General features: G+C 38.2%; 1 protein-coding gene across 40 annotated transcripts in view; it reads right to left on the bottom strand.

The window, feature by feature from the left end:
- LOC309553369 (protocadherin gamma-C5-like) overlaps nt 1-15,775 on the bottom strand; it is a 764,755-nt gene that overhangs the window by 114,906 nt on the left and 634,074 nt on the right. For 2 of the 40 annotated variants that reach the window (XM_082254524.1, XM_082254526.1), the window contains exon 1: nt 13,337-13,786. The exons of 36 other annotated variants lie outside the window; for them this stretch is intronic. In XM_082254524.1, coding sequence (XP_082110650.1) covers nt 13,337-13,771 — 435 coding nt within the window. In that variant the 5' untranslated portion in view covers nt 13,772-13,786. Of the gene's footprint in view, nt 1-4,203; nt 6,780-13,336; nt 13,787-15,775 lie in introns of those variants that run through there. 2 more of the 40 variants (XM_082254497.1, XM_082254499.1) reach the window with 1 other exon arrangement.

Raw genomic sequence — 15,775 nt, 5'->3', positions numbered from 1 at the left:
ACAGAAGATGAATGAACACAATGTCTCTAATATCCACCAGCTCATGATGTCATCATGGGGGAGTGGAAGAGGACTCCAGTGGCAACCTGTAAAGTTCTGGTGAACTCCATGGCCAAGAGGGTTAAGACAGTGCTGGAAAATAGTGGTGGCCACAAAAATGCACACAAGAATTTCTAAATGCCCCATGCACACATGAAGAACATGCAGACTACATGCAAATAGTGTCCTGACCCAGATTCAAACCAAGCACCTCTGTGCTGCAGTGCATAAGTACTAGTAAGTCATACCCAATGTTGATTTCGAAAAGTGTTTTCCACATTGATAGAATGTAAAATTTGATTTAATAAGTCCCTGGGTTGTTGACGGAGCTAGATTAATCTAAACGATATTCAGTAAAAGAAACTGTTACATCAAGACCTCTCCCCTTACAAACCATGCATATTGGATTATTTTCCTATGACTACTGACCTTACAACAACAGCCCATGTAAAGATATCTGTACAGACAGACTCGGTAATGAAAAGTATTGTGGTATGTCAGATGTCTCTTTAAGAATTTCCCAATTTCTATGTGTGGTTTTGTGTTGAGGTATCAGAGTTGGTAGTCCATTTGGAATCTGCCTCATTGCTTTCTTGGAGTAAGATCTCAGAACAACACAGAAGCATAAGCTTATTACTGAACGGTTTATATTAAAATTACACATATAATCCCTGTACCATCCCAGGACAGTTTACATCTTTCATCTTTCTATATGTGCAAATTCCAGAACTTACACACACAAGGTCTGTACCCATGATGAATGCTTTACATATTTTACTGTTCTATAAGTGCAAAGTCTAGAAAAGTGCATATCTGCAAGGGTTTAGTTCATTAACAGTTATGTTAATCTTGTTCAAAGTTATGAGCCCCATTGAAGTCTATTTGAGGGCAAAGTTTCTTATTCAATTCTGCCCATTTGATGGCTAATATGCAAGATGTTGTCAAACAAAAGGCATGGTAAGATAGGAAGATAGGCACAGCAATGGGGAAACCAATGACAACATTTAAATTCATAAATAAAAAGAAACAGTATCTCTCTCTATACTGAATTATCAGCCCTCCCTAACAGATCCAATGCACATTTACAATGTGGCTACTACCCTTTTGTAAAGTATTGGTTGTTCCTTATTTCTGACCATGAAACTTTGGCCAAATGTTCACAATTTGTGAACTTCACAAATCCCAGGGAATTCTCTGTGAACCCATAGTAATGGTGAACCTGAATCTCATCCCTAGAAGTCACACACATAATCTTTCTACTATGGCTGGTGCTTTACATGATTCCCTGTTCTATATGTACAAAGTCTAGAACTCTCACACAGAATTGTACAATTCCTGAATGCTTCACACCTTATATTGCTCTATTGTGCAAAATCTAGACAGCGCACAAACATTAGTGTGCAGTAAAAATTCTTTAAGTACCAAGGCAATGGACAATATTACCAAAGCCCTATCAGAATGTATGTACTAAAAACACACACCAAGCACAAAATGCAAAAGTGCAAAAGCCAATACTATTTTTTCCTGATCCACAGAAGTAAGGCCCTGTTAACACTGGCATTAGAAACAGGCGCTTGGGTTGCTTTTTGGCTGCTCCCTGAACAATAGAAAAGCAGCCTACAATGGATAATTGTTCCATTCAAGCCTATAGAAATGTATAGTAAATGCACTGTAAATGCACCTGCATCATTTGAAGTGCATCTGACAAGTGTTTATCAAATATCAGGTGCAAAAAAACACTTACCCCTTAATAAAAAAAAAAAAAAAAGAATCACTGAAAGGGCATCAAACTTGTCACAAACACACGTTAAAGCATTGTTCGGTCAGCGAATTTTGAATATGCTCATACATAAATATATATTTTTCAATGTTTAAGTTGCTTTTGTTCTCTGAGGCACGCAACGTTTACATGACTGTTTTTTTCTGTTTTTTTTTTAGAAATACATGTTTGTTTATAAGGGATAATACAGTGGTATTATTCATTGTGGATGCAAATGCAAGAATTAAAAGGTGTAAAGGGAGGCAAAAAAGGGTTACTTAAGTCTAGTACACACTTTTATTTATTATTTTTTTTTTCGTTCAGCCCGCTGGGCTGAAGAGCTTGAGAGGAGATCATGTACTAACAATCAAATGTTAGTACAGCGATCTCCCCCGCTGAGCTATTGTGTTCTGAAAGGGGGACTGCCCCAATGCCAAAGCACACCAGTCAGCGCTCTCAGCCATTGACTAAGAGCAGTACTCAGATGCAGATCGACAGACCTTTTTAGATTGTGCCCCTTTTGTCAGACCAGCTACCTTACACAAGGGCCGAATGTCTGTATGTATCTATTGAACCAGCCAATACCGCCCAATATTCGGCCCCTGTGTAAAGCCCCCTAGAACTTCAACTTTAACTATCACAGGCTGATTGAAAGTCAGAAATATTTCACAATGATGTAGAGCAGTGGTTCTCAACTCCGGTCCTCAGGACCCACTAACAGGCCAGATTTTAGGTATCACCTTGGGGAGATGCAGACTAGAATACTGAAATCACTGAGCAGCAAAATATATCACCTGTGATATATTTCAGTTATCTTGCAAACCTGGCCTGTTAGTGGGTCCCGAGGCCCGAAGTTGAGAACCACTGATGTAGAGGATTAGAAATAACCGAAAATGTTTACACACTATCACTATAAACAAAAAGACCACCCTGCACGCGGTGTATAGTGGTGTGGACCTCTGAGACAAGTTTCACTTTGGTGTTGTTTCTTGCCATAAATGTGTTATTTTTGTGCACCATCAAAGGATGAAAAAAAAAAAAAATTGTTGCAGGGAAATGCTGAAATGTAGCTAGGCAGTCCAGGCATAATGGTCATAAATGCCTTTGTTTGATTTCAACAGTTCTCCTCTTTACCTTCACATGAGCTTGCTTCTATTCCCAGTCTACAGATTTTTTTCCTGAGATCATAAAATATTCCTTTGTTCAGTGACCACCTCTCTCTCACTTGCCACAAATGCCCAGCATTGCCGACATTCCATCATACGGTATATATGAAAAATCTCTATTTTATAATTGATCATTTTAATTAGCCTCCCAGATTCAGGATCTTATGGCATTCATACTTATAATTTCTAATGTTCAGGCTACTTGCCTGATGCAAGATACGGATAAAAATAAAATATTACCCTTGTATCAGCTATGTTTGGTTCAACCTACTGAAGGGTTAAGACTGCTGTGCTGCCAGGCTACCACACCCCAGAAAAATTGATAACATAATTCTATTTTCTCTTATTTGTCATCATTATTTGCTTCCCTGACTGATTGGCTCATAATCCTTGTTCAACATGTCCAAAAAATTAAACCTGATGAGGTATTGACAACAGTTTTAGTTTGGTGTTTATGTTGTCATGGAAAATTTAAGAATCTGCCCCAATAAATAACCTTAGCAACATTAATAATCCAATCAACAAAAAAAAAACTAGTACTAGTAAACTACATTCATATATGTATGGGTATGTAAACTACATTCATATATCATAATGTGTACATACTGTACATTAGATTGCATACATAGGAAGCTGACTACTAATTTACATATTCCCTGAAATGAGAGCAAACTATATTCTGGTGAGTATAAAAGCTCCATGAATTATAGTTCAAATTTTGCTGCACTGATCCATCCAACCATCTATCCATCCGAAAGCTATATATATTTGTATTCATCACATATCATATGATATCAAAATGAGCTTAAGAAACTGAACAGAAACATGTCTAAATTAGCGTTAAAGAGTTTGTCTGGAAAAAAAATTATACAGTTAAGTATCTTAAATACAAGCACATTTCCCCTATAAAAAAATAAAATAAATTTACAGATGTGAACTGACATAATTGCCTGTAGTACAACCGAAATCAAACAGACAGTACTGTAAAATATATATATATGTATATATATATATATATATATATATATATATATATATATATACTCTGTAAATCTAAAATATATTATGTCATATGTAAATTCCAATATTTTTTAGAACCAAATATGAGAAAGAAAAGCAGTGAAAGGTATTGTTACTCACAAGTGACCAAGTAATCAACTACTGGTTATATAGGTCTCTTGAGTGATGTATGAAACAAAAAGGGACCATACAAAAAGAGTAATTTCACTGATGTCTCACCTGATTTAGATCATTATATTCCCTTGGCTCAGAGCTAATTGTAGGATCATTGATCATTTCACTTAACTGCGGAAAGTTTATAGGCCTATTTAGTGTAGATCCAGTAAAATCTGCAGCAGGAGGGAAACAAACTGGGTAACATTGTCCTGAAGACTCTGGAGGAGCCATTCTCACTTCCATGTATTTTAAAGTCCCATCTGTGTTCAAGTAAAGTGTTGGTTTATACTGGTCCAAATAGGATGTAGATTTGCTTGGAAAACAAGACACACAATTGCTTTCATAATTCTTTCTAAGGCATCTGACGAGTAATATAGTAAATGTAACAAGAAACACTATGCTAATTGCTGCTAAGGAAATTATTAGATACAAAGTCATATCTGTCCTTGATTTAGAATTTGTAAGAAAATCATGAGATTTGGGGCTTTCCTGAGCAATATTCTCCATTATATTTACAATCAGAGTGACTGTAGAGGACAGTGAAGGCTCCCCATGGTCACTGACAGAAATGACAAGTCGATGTTCTGTGTTATCCGTCTCCTGTAATCCTCGCAGAGTTCTGACTTCTCCTGTATATTCAGAGATGTGAAACAAAGCTGGACTGCCAGACTGAAGAAGACTATAGGTGAGCCAGGCATTGTGCCCAGAATCCAGATCCACCGCAGATACTTTACTGACTAAATATCCAGCAGACGCAGATCTAGGAATGGTCTCTTGTGCAATGACTTCCCCTGAGGTCTCTGGGTATAATATAGAGGGATAATTGTCATTTGTATCCTGAATAAATATGAAGACTGAAACATTGGAAAACAGCTTTGGGGATCCGGAATCTTCCACTCTTGCCGTGATCTGTAGAACTTGGAGCTGTTCATAGTCAAAGGAGCGCTGGGCATAAATGCTACCAGTGTCAGAGTTAATGTAGACAAATGAAGAGACAGGAGAGCCATCTATGTGGCTCTCTGCTATGGAGTAAATGAGCTTTGCATTATCTCCCTCATCTGGATCTCCAGCAGATACTGTACACAACAGTCTGCCAGGATCATTGTTTTCTGATATGAAGGCATTGTAAGCAGACTGTAAAAATACTGGAGAATTATCATTAACATCAGAAATCTTAATAATAATTGTAGTCTGGCTGCTTAAAGAAGGAAAGCCGAGATCAGAAGCGATCAGTGTAACAGTATATTGCGAGACTTTCTCCCTGTCCAGATGTCTGCTAGTGACCAGTGTATAACGGTTTGACATTGGCTGGCATTTAAAGGGTAAATCTGGTGCAGTTTCCAGTTTAACTTCCCCATTTTTACCAGAATCCCTGTCTCTGACTGTGATAAATCCAATAACAGTCCCTATGGGGGCATTTTCAGGCACTTCATTATTCTTAGAGGTAAATATTATTTCAGGAGTATTATCATTTACATCTTCTACTTCCAACTGAACCACACAACGCCCTTCAAGTTTTGGTGATCCTTTATCAACTGCTCTAACAAAGAGTTCATATACATTGGAGTCCTCAAAATCCACAGTGCCTGTGGTAAATATTTCACCAGTCTGTGGATTTAAATCAAATATTTGCTTTGCAGAATCTAGTGTACGCTGATCAAATGAAAATGTAAACTCACTATTTGCACCATCATCTAAATCAGTAGCATTAAGTTTTATAATAGATGTTTTCAAAGGGAGATTTTCCTGGACATTGATTTTATAACGTGGCTGATCAAACACTGGTGCATTGTCATTAATATCTAAAACAATAACGGTTATCTGAGTGGATCCTGATCGGGGAGGCTCCCCTCCATCAACAGCAGTGAGAACAAGCTTATGCTCTGATTTCTCCTCTCTGTCTAGGATTTTTTCCAAAACTAATTCTCCAATCAGTGTTCCATCCTTTCTATTTGTAACGGACAAAGAAAAATATGGATTTGGAGACAATTTGTACAGAGTAACACCATTAATTCCTACATCAGGATCTTTTGCATTTTCCAAGGGGAATTGCACCCGTGGGCTTGCTATTAGCTCAGTAATCTTTATAACTTGATTATTGCTTAAAAAATATGGTGAATTATCATTGATGTCTAAAACTGTAATTTCCAGACTGAACAGCTCCAACGGATTCTCAGCAACAACCTCTAAATTCAGCAAACAGCTAGAGCTGGATCCACACAGGCTCTCTCTATCAATCCTCTCTTCCACAATCAAAGATCCATATTTATGATCTATGGCAAAAAGGTTGTTGCTTCCTTCTGATTTCAAGCTCAGTCTGCGTCTATTAACATCTGCTAGTTTTAAGCCCAGATCCTGAGCTAAATTCCCCACTACAGTCCCTGGGTCTGATTCCTCTACAATAGAATAATGAAGCTGCCCAGATACCAAGCCCCAGCTATAAAGGAGAAAGAAGAAAGCTACTTGCCATTTCCTTGCCTTGGAAAAGCTTTGATAGTCCATATCTTAAATCCTTGTTTTGGTACAGTATAGAATGCACATCCTTTTAGAATCCAGTAATCCGTTTAGTGTAAATTGCAATCATTTTTCTGCAAATGCCTCTTCTGTTGTAATGGAATCATCTCATCGGAGCAGCAGCTCTTCTTTGTGTGTGAGAAGGAAGATGGGAGGGTGAATCACTGAGCCAGGGGGTGGAGTGCGGAGATGAATTGAGCAGAGCCACTAGTATAACTGAAACATCCTTGATAGGATGACGTGTCTGCCCTCTTCTGGCCATTTATAATAATTACATCTTTACTGTTATATCATTTATTTTTATATTTACTGAAATATTTATATATACTAAAGGTTTGAACAGAAAATGTGTCTTGTAATTTACTATAATACTAAGTCTTTGTACACTGGCTTTTCAACATAATTAGTGAAAAAAATGGTAATTGTATTAATTCATACAGCTCAAAAATGATCAAATGAGTACCATGCCCCATTTCAAACTCAATAAGGCACTTATTTATAAATCAGTTAATCTTTTTACTATTAATAAATATATGCCCCTTATTTTCGACCCAAGTACAATTAGGCATAGTTTTTTTTTTTTGCATTCATTTCTACATCTAAAATGTATTTTATTGATATTCAGAAAATGCCTTCCAAAATATATACAACTATGTCTGAATGTGGAAAGTCTGTAAAGTGTGATGCTAGATGTATATGGGCAGTAAAAACAGTAAGCAATCACATGAAATCTTTATCACATTTGATTAAAGAAACTATGCGCTTGGAGGATTGTCAGGCTCACAGAGAACACCTTCTGAAAATGAAAATTCTAAATGCTTGGCTGTCGTATAGATATGATGACTTTAAAACCATGTAAGGTACTAACCTGGAGCAAAAATGTAGGTCAGAAAATTTGGTTTCACTCAAATTTGCAGATTTGCAGGATTTTTCTATGTCATTTAAAAAAATACTTGGGGCAGAAACATCCAAACAACTGGTATTATTAGAAGGTAATTGTCAGTAACAGAACCTGTAGTTCTTTCATTACATGCTCTTTTTTTTATATTCACTTTGATGATCCCATTATATTGCTGTGGCTGTAATAACCCTCTATACTGCCCAAAGGTTGTCTGCATTTTTTGTTGCAGGTATTAAAAAATTAGCATCAAACAGATGTAGAGCTTGTTTTCTTTGAAGGGGTTTTCCACCACTGGCCTAGGAGGTGTAAACCCTGACTGAAGAAAGTCAAACATTTTGAGCATTCATTTACCTATCAGGCATTCCCCACTTATCAGACTAAAAGTGGAAAATCCATGTGGCCTAATATACTTGCATACCTAGTATATGCTGAAGCTTTATGAGCATGTTCCTGTCCTTTGTGTATATTAAAGAGATTTGTGCTGGACCAAAGTGTTCGGTAAAACCAAACTGTGGGTCTAGCTGCGCTGCAGCTATACTTAGGTCCATACTTAGGCCCCTGCCTTGCATAGGTCCATAATGCCTCCTATTATGCTCTTACTGTATACGAGTACCTGTCTATATTCTGCCTAAATTTTATATATTTTATTGTGCAATAACAAAACAGTCAAATAAAATGTACAGTTTCCTCCAGTTCTATGAAAACACTTTTTTTTACCCTGACCCCAACCTATACATTCTGTCACAAATCTGTCTAAAAACAACCACAGCATTAAAATCTTAAAAAGTTTGGCAAATATTTAGCATGTTGGTAAACAGGTAAAAAGCTATGGCCCCCCTCCTTGTAAGCCATCTTTCCTTTGAATACCCATTCCACGATGACTCACATTTACCTTTTTTCCACTTAAAGACTGCTGGCTCTTCCAAATTTTGTATCCTCCTTTAGCTTTTAAGCTCTTTCACTTCTGTGTCCTTCTCTTATGCCATTATAAATTGTAAGCTCCTTCCCCTTCTGTATCCTCCCTTAAACCCTAACAGATTGTAACCTTTTCCATGTTCTGTATCCTCCTTTATCCCTTATCTCCTAATATAGTGTAACTCATTACACCATTTGATAACATAAAAACAAATACATAAATGAAAAAGAAAAGTAATAAAAAAACAAAACAAAAACAAAAACAAAACACAAAAACAAACAGTAGAGCCCATAACCCCCCCCCCCTCCCCTTCAATCACAGGGGTTCACTTTGTTGTGCTAAGCATGTATATAATGCGGGGCTGCATACCACACTGCATTTTATGAATGGGTGAGTTGTGGGGTATGCAGTAGTAAGTATAACGGTGAACAATATCTGCTTTCCATAATAAATGCCCCCTATACTTATCATAGTACTTTCAATGTCACAGACAATGCTAATAATAAGAGGCACAGTGCTAAGAAGGATCTGAACAGTGGGATATTTGCAAAACACACATAGTACCTTCATGCTTCTTTGCACAATTTTGAATCCACACTGCAGTATATCACACTGTAATCCACCTTATTTATAAAAGTCTGCTGGTTAACCACTTGCCGACCGCTCACAGTAATATTACTGCGGCAGGTCGGCTCCCCTGGGTCCAGCGACGTAGACCTACATCGCTGGACTCCTAGTGGTCTTGGCGGCACACACGCCCTGCCGGAGGCTCGCTCCCGCTGTATTTAGAGACAGCGAGAGTTGGGCCAGAAGAGCAGAGGCGGCGATTGCCGCCTCTCTTCCACGATCGTCAGGGAAAGTGTGAGAAGATCCGCCTGCTTGGGTAAACAAAGCAGGCGGATCTTCTCTTTGACAGACAGGGAGATATCACAGGATTCAGCACAGTGTTAACCCCTTCCCTGCCAGTGTCATTATTACAGTAACGGCACATATTTATAGCACTGGTTACTGTAGTAATGTCACTGGTACCCCCAAAAGTGTAAAAAATGTCAGTTAAGGGTCCAATCTGTCCGCCGCAATGTCACAGTCCCGCAATAAAAAAAAAAAAAAGATCGCCGCCATTACTAGTAAAAAAAATTAAAAAATAAAAATGACGTAAATCTTTCCCGTAGTCAGTAAACGCGATGACTTTTGCGCAAACCAATCAAAATACGCTTATTGCAATTTTTTTTACCAAAAATATGTAGCAGAAAACACATTGGCCTAAAATGTTAAAAAATTTTGATTTTTAAATTTTTTTTGGGAATGTTATATATCAGAATGTGAAAAATATAGTTTTTTTTTTTTCAAAATTGTCAATCTTTTTTTCAAAAATTAAAAATTGCACAGGTGATCAAATACCACCAAAAGGAAGCTCTATTTGTGGGGGGAAAAAAGGATGTAAATTTAGTTTGGGTACAGCCTTGCACGACCGCGCAATTGTCCGTTAAAGTAACACAGTGCTGAATCGCAAAATATGGCCTGATCAGGTAGGGGGTAAAATCAAAGTCTTAAAGTGGATAAAAATACTCATTGAGAATTTTTTTGTCAAAGACATGTAGCTAAATATATTTTGGCCCTAAATATATGACAAAAATGGAATATATTGGATATTTTTTTAACAGTCAAAGTCGAAAATGTCAATTTTTCACAAAATGTTTGCTTTTTTATTATTTAGCAAAAAATAAAAAGCGCAGAGGTGATCAAATACCACTAAAAGAAAGCTCTGTTTGTGGGGAAAAAAGGACGTAAATTTTGTTTGGGTAAAGCGTTGAATGACCGCGCAATAGTCAGTTAAAATCGCACAGTGCCAAGTTAAAAAAAGTGGCCTGGTCATTAAGCAGCAAAATCTTCCAGGGCTAAAGTGGTTAATGTGGCAGGGTACAATCAACTTACAGTGTGTAACTTGAAGAAACAGCTTTAAACTAGTAATGCTGAGCAGTCCCTGGGAAGTCATCCCAGACTGCCAAGGTTGCCTTGTGGGTGATCTTCATAACTGTCCCATAACAGACCTTGGATAACTGCTCACCACTGAGGGCAGCTTCTTATGTAGTGTCAAAGTCTCTCTTCTAACCACTCCTCCTGCTCAGGAGTTTAGCAGGTCCTACGGTTTTTAACTGTTCAGTGCTGGCTAGATTTTGATTAGCTGCAGGTAAAGTCCAATTAGAAGTTGGCACAGTGTAGTCTCACCTCTTGTAGGATAATGTTCGCTTAACTTCAAAGCAGTGTGTAGAATAAGGTTCATTTGCAGCTGAAGTTTATTTCTAACCTCTCCACATTATAATACAAGAGTAATTGTGTATCTAACGGTCAACAATGTTAGCTGATAAACTGAGGACAGAAAAATAACCTGAGAATTAATCTGTTATTACTTAGAACCAGGGCTGCTGTTAGAAATCATGGGGCCCCATACAGCCTACCTGACAGGGCCTCCTTCCCTCGTTCAAAAGTGACTGAGGACACAGTTTACTATGCTTCAGTGATGAATGAACAAAGGAGTGATTGGTACCAATTGGTCACTGTGTTCATTCAGGAAAGGAAGGGGCCAGTAAATGACATATTTACTAACTCCTTCACTGCTCTTCATCTTGAAACATCCCCCTGTGTGACCGCAGCGCTGTTGGGGAAATGAAATAGGCACACAAAGGGGGCCCAGACAGCAGATGGAAGAGACGTAAGTGAACCAATTCCCCTGCAGTAAATTTGGGTGGGAAAGAAGAGGAGAAGCTTGTAGTGCTGCAGGGGGAGGCAGACAAGAATCAGTGTCTGCAGTAAGACAGTACAGTCAGACCTCCTGCTCAACAGGTGCCCAGACCCCCTCTTTGAACTGATAGAGCCCAGGTCCAGTACAGGAGGGCTGGCTGTACTGCTTTACCAGTTGCCTTGCTTTGAACAGTTTAATTTGAGAGGGTTGGTTTGCAGAATAAGGTGCCACAGATTTATGTATTAAGTAGAATTTTCCTGGACACAAACGCAAACTTGAAATTTGTTGCTATTTCAAATATCTTGCAGTTCTTTATTGCCCCAGGTGTCAGCTGCCAGCAATTCCTGTGATAATGTCACAATAAGGTCTATATTAAATTTTAGGACTTTAATGGACATTTATAAAAGCATATACATGCATGTTATGATTTTTGAATGGTGCCATTCACACTGAGAGTTTACCTGCATTTAGGTAAATTTAGATGTGCTTGGAGGAAATAGAATTCTGTTTCTCCAGGAACTGATTAGAAACGCTAAACACAGCTAAACCTATAGATTCATCTAAAAGCACCTAAATGCAACTAAACCTGCTTTACCCACTTCTGGACCGGAAAGGATTTGCCCCCTTAATGACCACACAATTTTTTTGCGATTGCACACTGCATTACTTTAACAGACAATTGCGCGATCGTGCAACACTGTACCCAAATAAAATAAATGTTTTCTTTCCCCCACAAATAGAGCTTTCTTTTGGTGGCATTTGAACACCTGTGTAATTTTTATTTTTTGTGCTATAAACAAAAAAAGAGTGACAATTCTGAAAAAAAAAAAAAAAAAAAAAAAAAAAAATATATATATATATATATATATATATATATATATATATTGTTTACACTCTGCTATATAACACTCCCCAAAAAAATCCCAATAAGCATATTTTGATTGGTTTGCGCAAAAGTTATCACGTCTACAAACTAGGGGAAACATTTATGTAATTAATTTTTTTTTTTTTTACTAGTAATGGTGGCAATCTGCGATTTTTAGCGGGACTGCGACATTGCGGCGAACAGATCAGACCCCTAACTGACATTGTTGATGCTTTTGGGGGGACCAGTGACATTATTACAGTAATCCATGCTAGAAATATGCACAGTTACTGTAATAATGATACTGGCAGGGAAGGGGTTAACACAGTGGTGATCAAAGGGTTAAGTGATCCCAGGGGAGTGTTTTCTAACTGTAAGGGGGAGGGACTTGTTAAATGACCACAGATACCTGTGATCCTATATAGGAGGGTCACAGGAGCTCTGTGACCATTTCAGAGAGAACAACGGTCTGCTGTGTTTACAACAGCTGACCGTCATTCTCTCTCAGCGGGGAGCGATCAGGGGTGCACTGCAGCAATCGCAGCCACCAGCCCTGTGGATCTGCATCCCCACTGCTTAGTGGGGGTGGGAGCACGTCGATGGCGGTGTGCACTCGCCCCCAGCACTGCTCCCACGAACCGACGTACCCATATGTCTATTCGCGCAGCGGAGCCAGCCTGCCGCAGTATATCTGCGGCGGGCGGTCGGCAAACGATTAAAGCAGCAACATTAAACATACACATGACATTTAGATCTGTGAAACATAAAATGTGTTCTCCTCAGATCACTTCTGCATTTACAAAACATAAATTCAGCAGTGCAAGTGACTATGGCCTAAAAACACAATAAATATAATGATCTGATTTTTGTCAATTGGGTGCAAGTACACAGTAGAAAAAGAGTATAAAGTCTATATATGTTTTGTGCTGTGATGCAGAATATAGAATGTAATAAGGAATTCATGTATCTTGGCAGCTTACATAAAAAATACACAAGTGTTTTTATGAAAATGACGTGGCCTGTAAACCACCAACAAATTGGTTGGAATAAATCATAACTGAGTTTAGTTTTTCACCTGACAAGACAAGATTGAGTGCCGTGTCCCATTCCATCATTTTATAATAAACATATCATTATTTTCCATTGCTTTATCCAATACATTTTAATTAAAAAAATAGTATCAATTAAAAAATTTCACAGCCAAATATAAACATTTTAATTAGTTTTGTACATTAGCAAAAACTACTACCATCTCACCTGATGTGTTTCACCAAACCAGCTGTCAGAAGTGGGGTTAGGCTCTGCTATTTGAGTATTACTTTGATATTTTGCAAGGGTTGTGGCTGGAATATTTGCTGTTGCAGGAAAACAAGGTGGATAACAAGATCCTGGGGGTTCTGGAGGGGCCATCCTCACTTCCATGTACTTTAATGTCCCATCTGCATTCATGTAAAGTGTTGGCTTATACTGATCCATATAAGACACCGGGAGGGATTTGTTTGGAAAACAAGAACCACAACTGCTGTCATAATTCTTTCTAAGGCACCTTACCAATAATATGACAAATGTTACCAAGGAGACCAAACTGATAGCTACTAAGGAAATAATAAGATATAAGGTCATATTTGGTGTTGATTTAGAATTTGTAAGAAAATCGTGAGATTTGGGGTTTTCCTGAGCAATATTCTCCATTATATTTACAATCAGAGTTACTGTAGAGGACAGGGAAGGCTCCCCATGGTCACTGACGGCAATGATAAGTCGATGTTCTGTGTTATCCATCTCCTGTAATCCTCGCAGAGTTCTGACTTCTCCTGTATATTCGGATATGTGAAACAAAGCTGGACTGCCAGTCTGCAGAAGACTATAGGTGAGCCAGGCATTGTGCCCAGAATCCAGATCCACAGCAGATACTTTACTGACTAAATACCCAGCAGACGCAGATCTAGGAATGGTCTCTTGTTCCATGACTTCCCCTGAGTTCTCTGGGTATAATATAGAGGGATAATTGTCATTTGTATCCTTAATAAATATGAAGACTGAAACATTGGAAAACAGCTTTGGGGATCCGGAATCTTCCACTCTCGCCGTGATCTGTAGAACTTGGAGCTGTTCATAGTCAAAGGAACGCTGGGCATAAATATTACCAGTGTCTGAGTTAATGTAGACAAATGAAGAGACAGGAGAGCCATCTATGTGGTTTTCTGCTATGGAATATATGAGCTTTGCATTATCTCCCTCATCTGGATCTCCAGCAGATACTGTACACAACAGCCTGCCAGGCTCATTGTTTTCTGATATGAAGGCATTGTAAGCAGACTGTAGAAATGCTGGAGGATTATCATTAACATCATAAATATTAATGATGATTGTAGTCTGGCTGCTTAAAGAAGGCGAGCCGAGATCAGAAGCGATCAGTGTAACAGTATATTGTGAGACTTTCTCCCTGTCCAGATGTCCATTAGTGACCAGTGTATAACGATTTGACATGGGCTGGCATTTAAAAGGCAATTTTGATGATATTTTTAAATTAACTTCCCCGTTTTTACCAGAATCCTTGTCTCTGACTGTAATAAACCCAACAACAGTCCCTACTGGGGCATTTTCAGGGACCTCATTATTTTTAGAAGTAAATACAATTTCTGGCACATTATCATTCATATCTTGCACTTCAAGCTGAACGACACAACGTCCTTCTAGTTTAGGTGATCCTTTATCTACAGCCTTCACAAATAATTCATAGGATGTTGCAACCTCAAAGTCTACAGTCCCTTTAGTAAATATCTCTCCAGTGTTTTCATTTAAATCAAATATTTCCTTTGCAAAATCTGCTGTATGATCATCAAATGAATATAATATTTCACTATTCACACCCTCATCTAAGTCTGTAGCATTTAGTTTTATAACAACTGTGTTTAGAGGCAGATTTTCCATTAGCCCTACCTTATAGCTTGCCTGATCAAAGACTGGTGCATTGTCATTAATATCTAAAACAATAATATTAATCTGAGTAGATCCTGATCGGGGAGGTTCTCCTCCATCAATGGCAGACAGAATAAGCTTGTGTTCTGATTTCTCTTCCCTGTCTAGATTTTTCTCTAGTACCAACTCTGCAATCAAAACCCCATCATTACGATATTTTTCTGATAAAGAAAAATAAGGATTTTGATTTAAGCTATAATGTCTCACGCCATTTTCCCCCACATCCAAGTCTTTAGCAGTGGGTAAAGGAAATCTTACTCCAGGACTTGTTAATAGCTCTGTAATTTGTATTACCTGATCAGTAACAGAGAACATAGGGTAATTATCATTAATGTCTAAAATCTCAATTTCCAGGCTGAACAGCTCCAAAGGATTCTCTGCTGCAACCTCTAAATGCAGCAAACAGCTGGAGCTGGATCCACACAGGCTCTCTCTATCAATCCTCTCCTGTATATTCAGAGCTCCATATTTCTGGTCAATTTTAAAATATTTACTGCTTCCTTCAGATCCCAAACTCAGTCTCCTTTTATTAATATCTGCCAGGTTTAAGCCCAGATCCTGAGCTATATTCCCAACAACAGTCCCTGGATCTGACTCCTCTGCAACAGAATAACGAAGCTGCCCAGAGACCCAGCCCCAGCTACAAAGGAGAAGGGAGAAAGCTACTTGCCATTTCCAAGCATTTGAGGAGCATTTGCAGTCCATGTCTTTAAT

Source organism: Pelophylax lessonae (genome assembly GCF_965119305.1).
Source record: "Pelophylax lessonae genome assembly, chromosome: 4".
NCBI lineage: Eukaryota > Metazoa > Chordata > Amphibia > Anura > Ranidae > Pelophylax > Pelophylax lessonae.
Note: the sequence above shows the minus strand (reverse complement) of the source record. Positions and strands in the feature narration are given on the sequence as shown.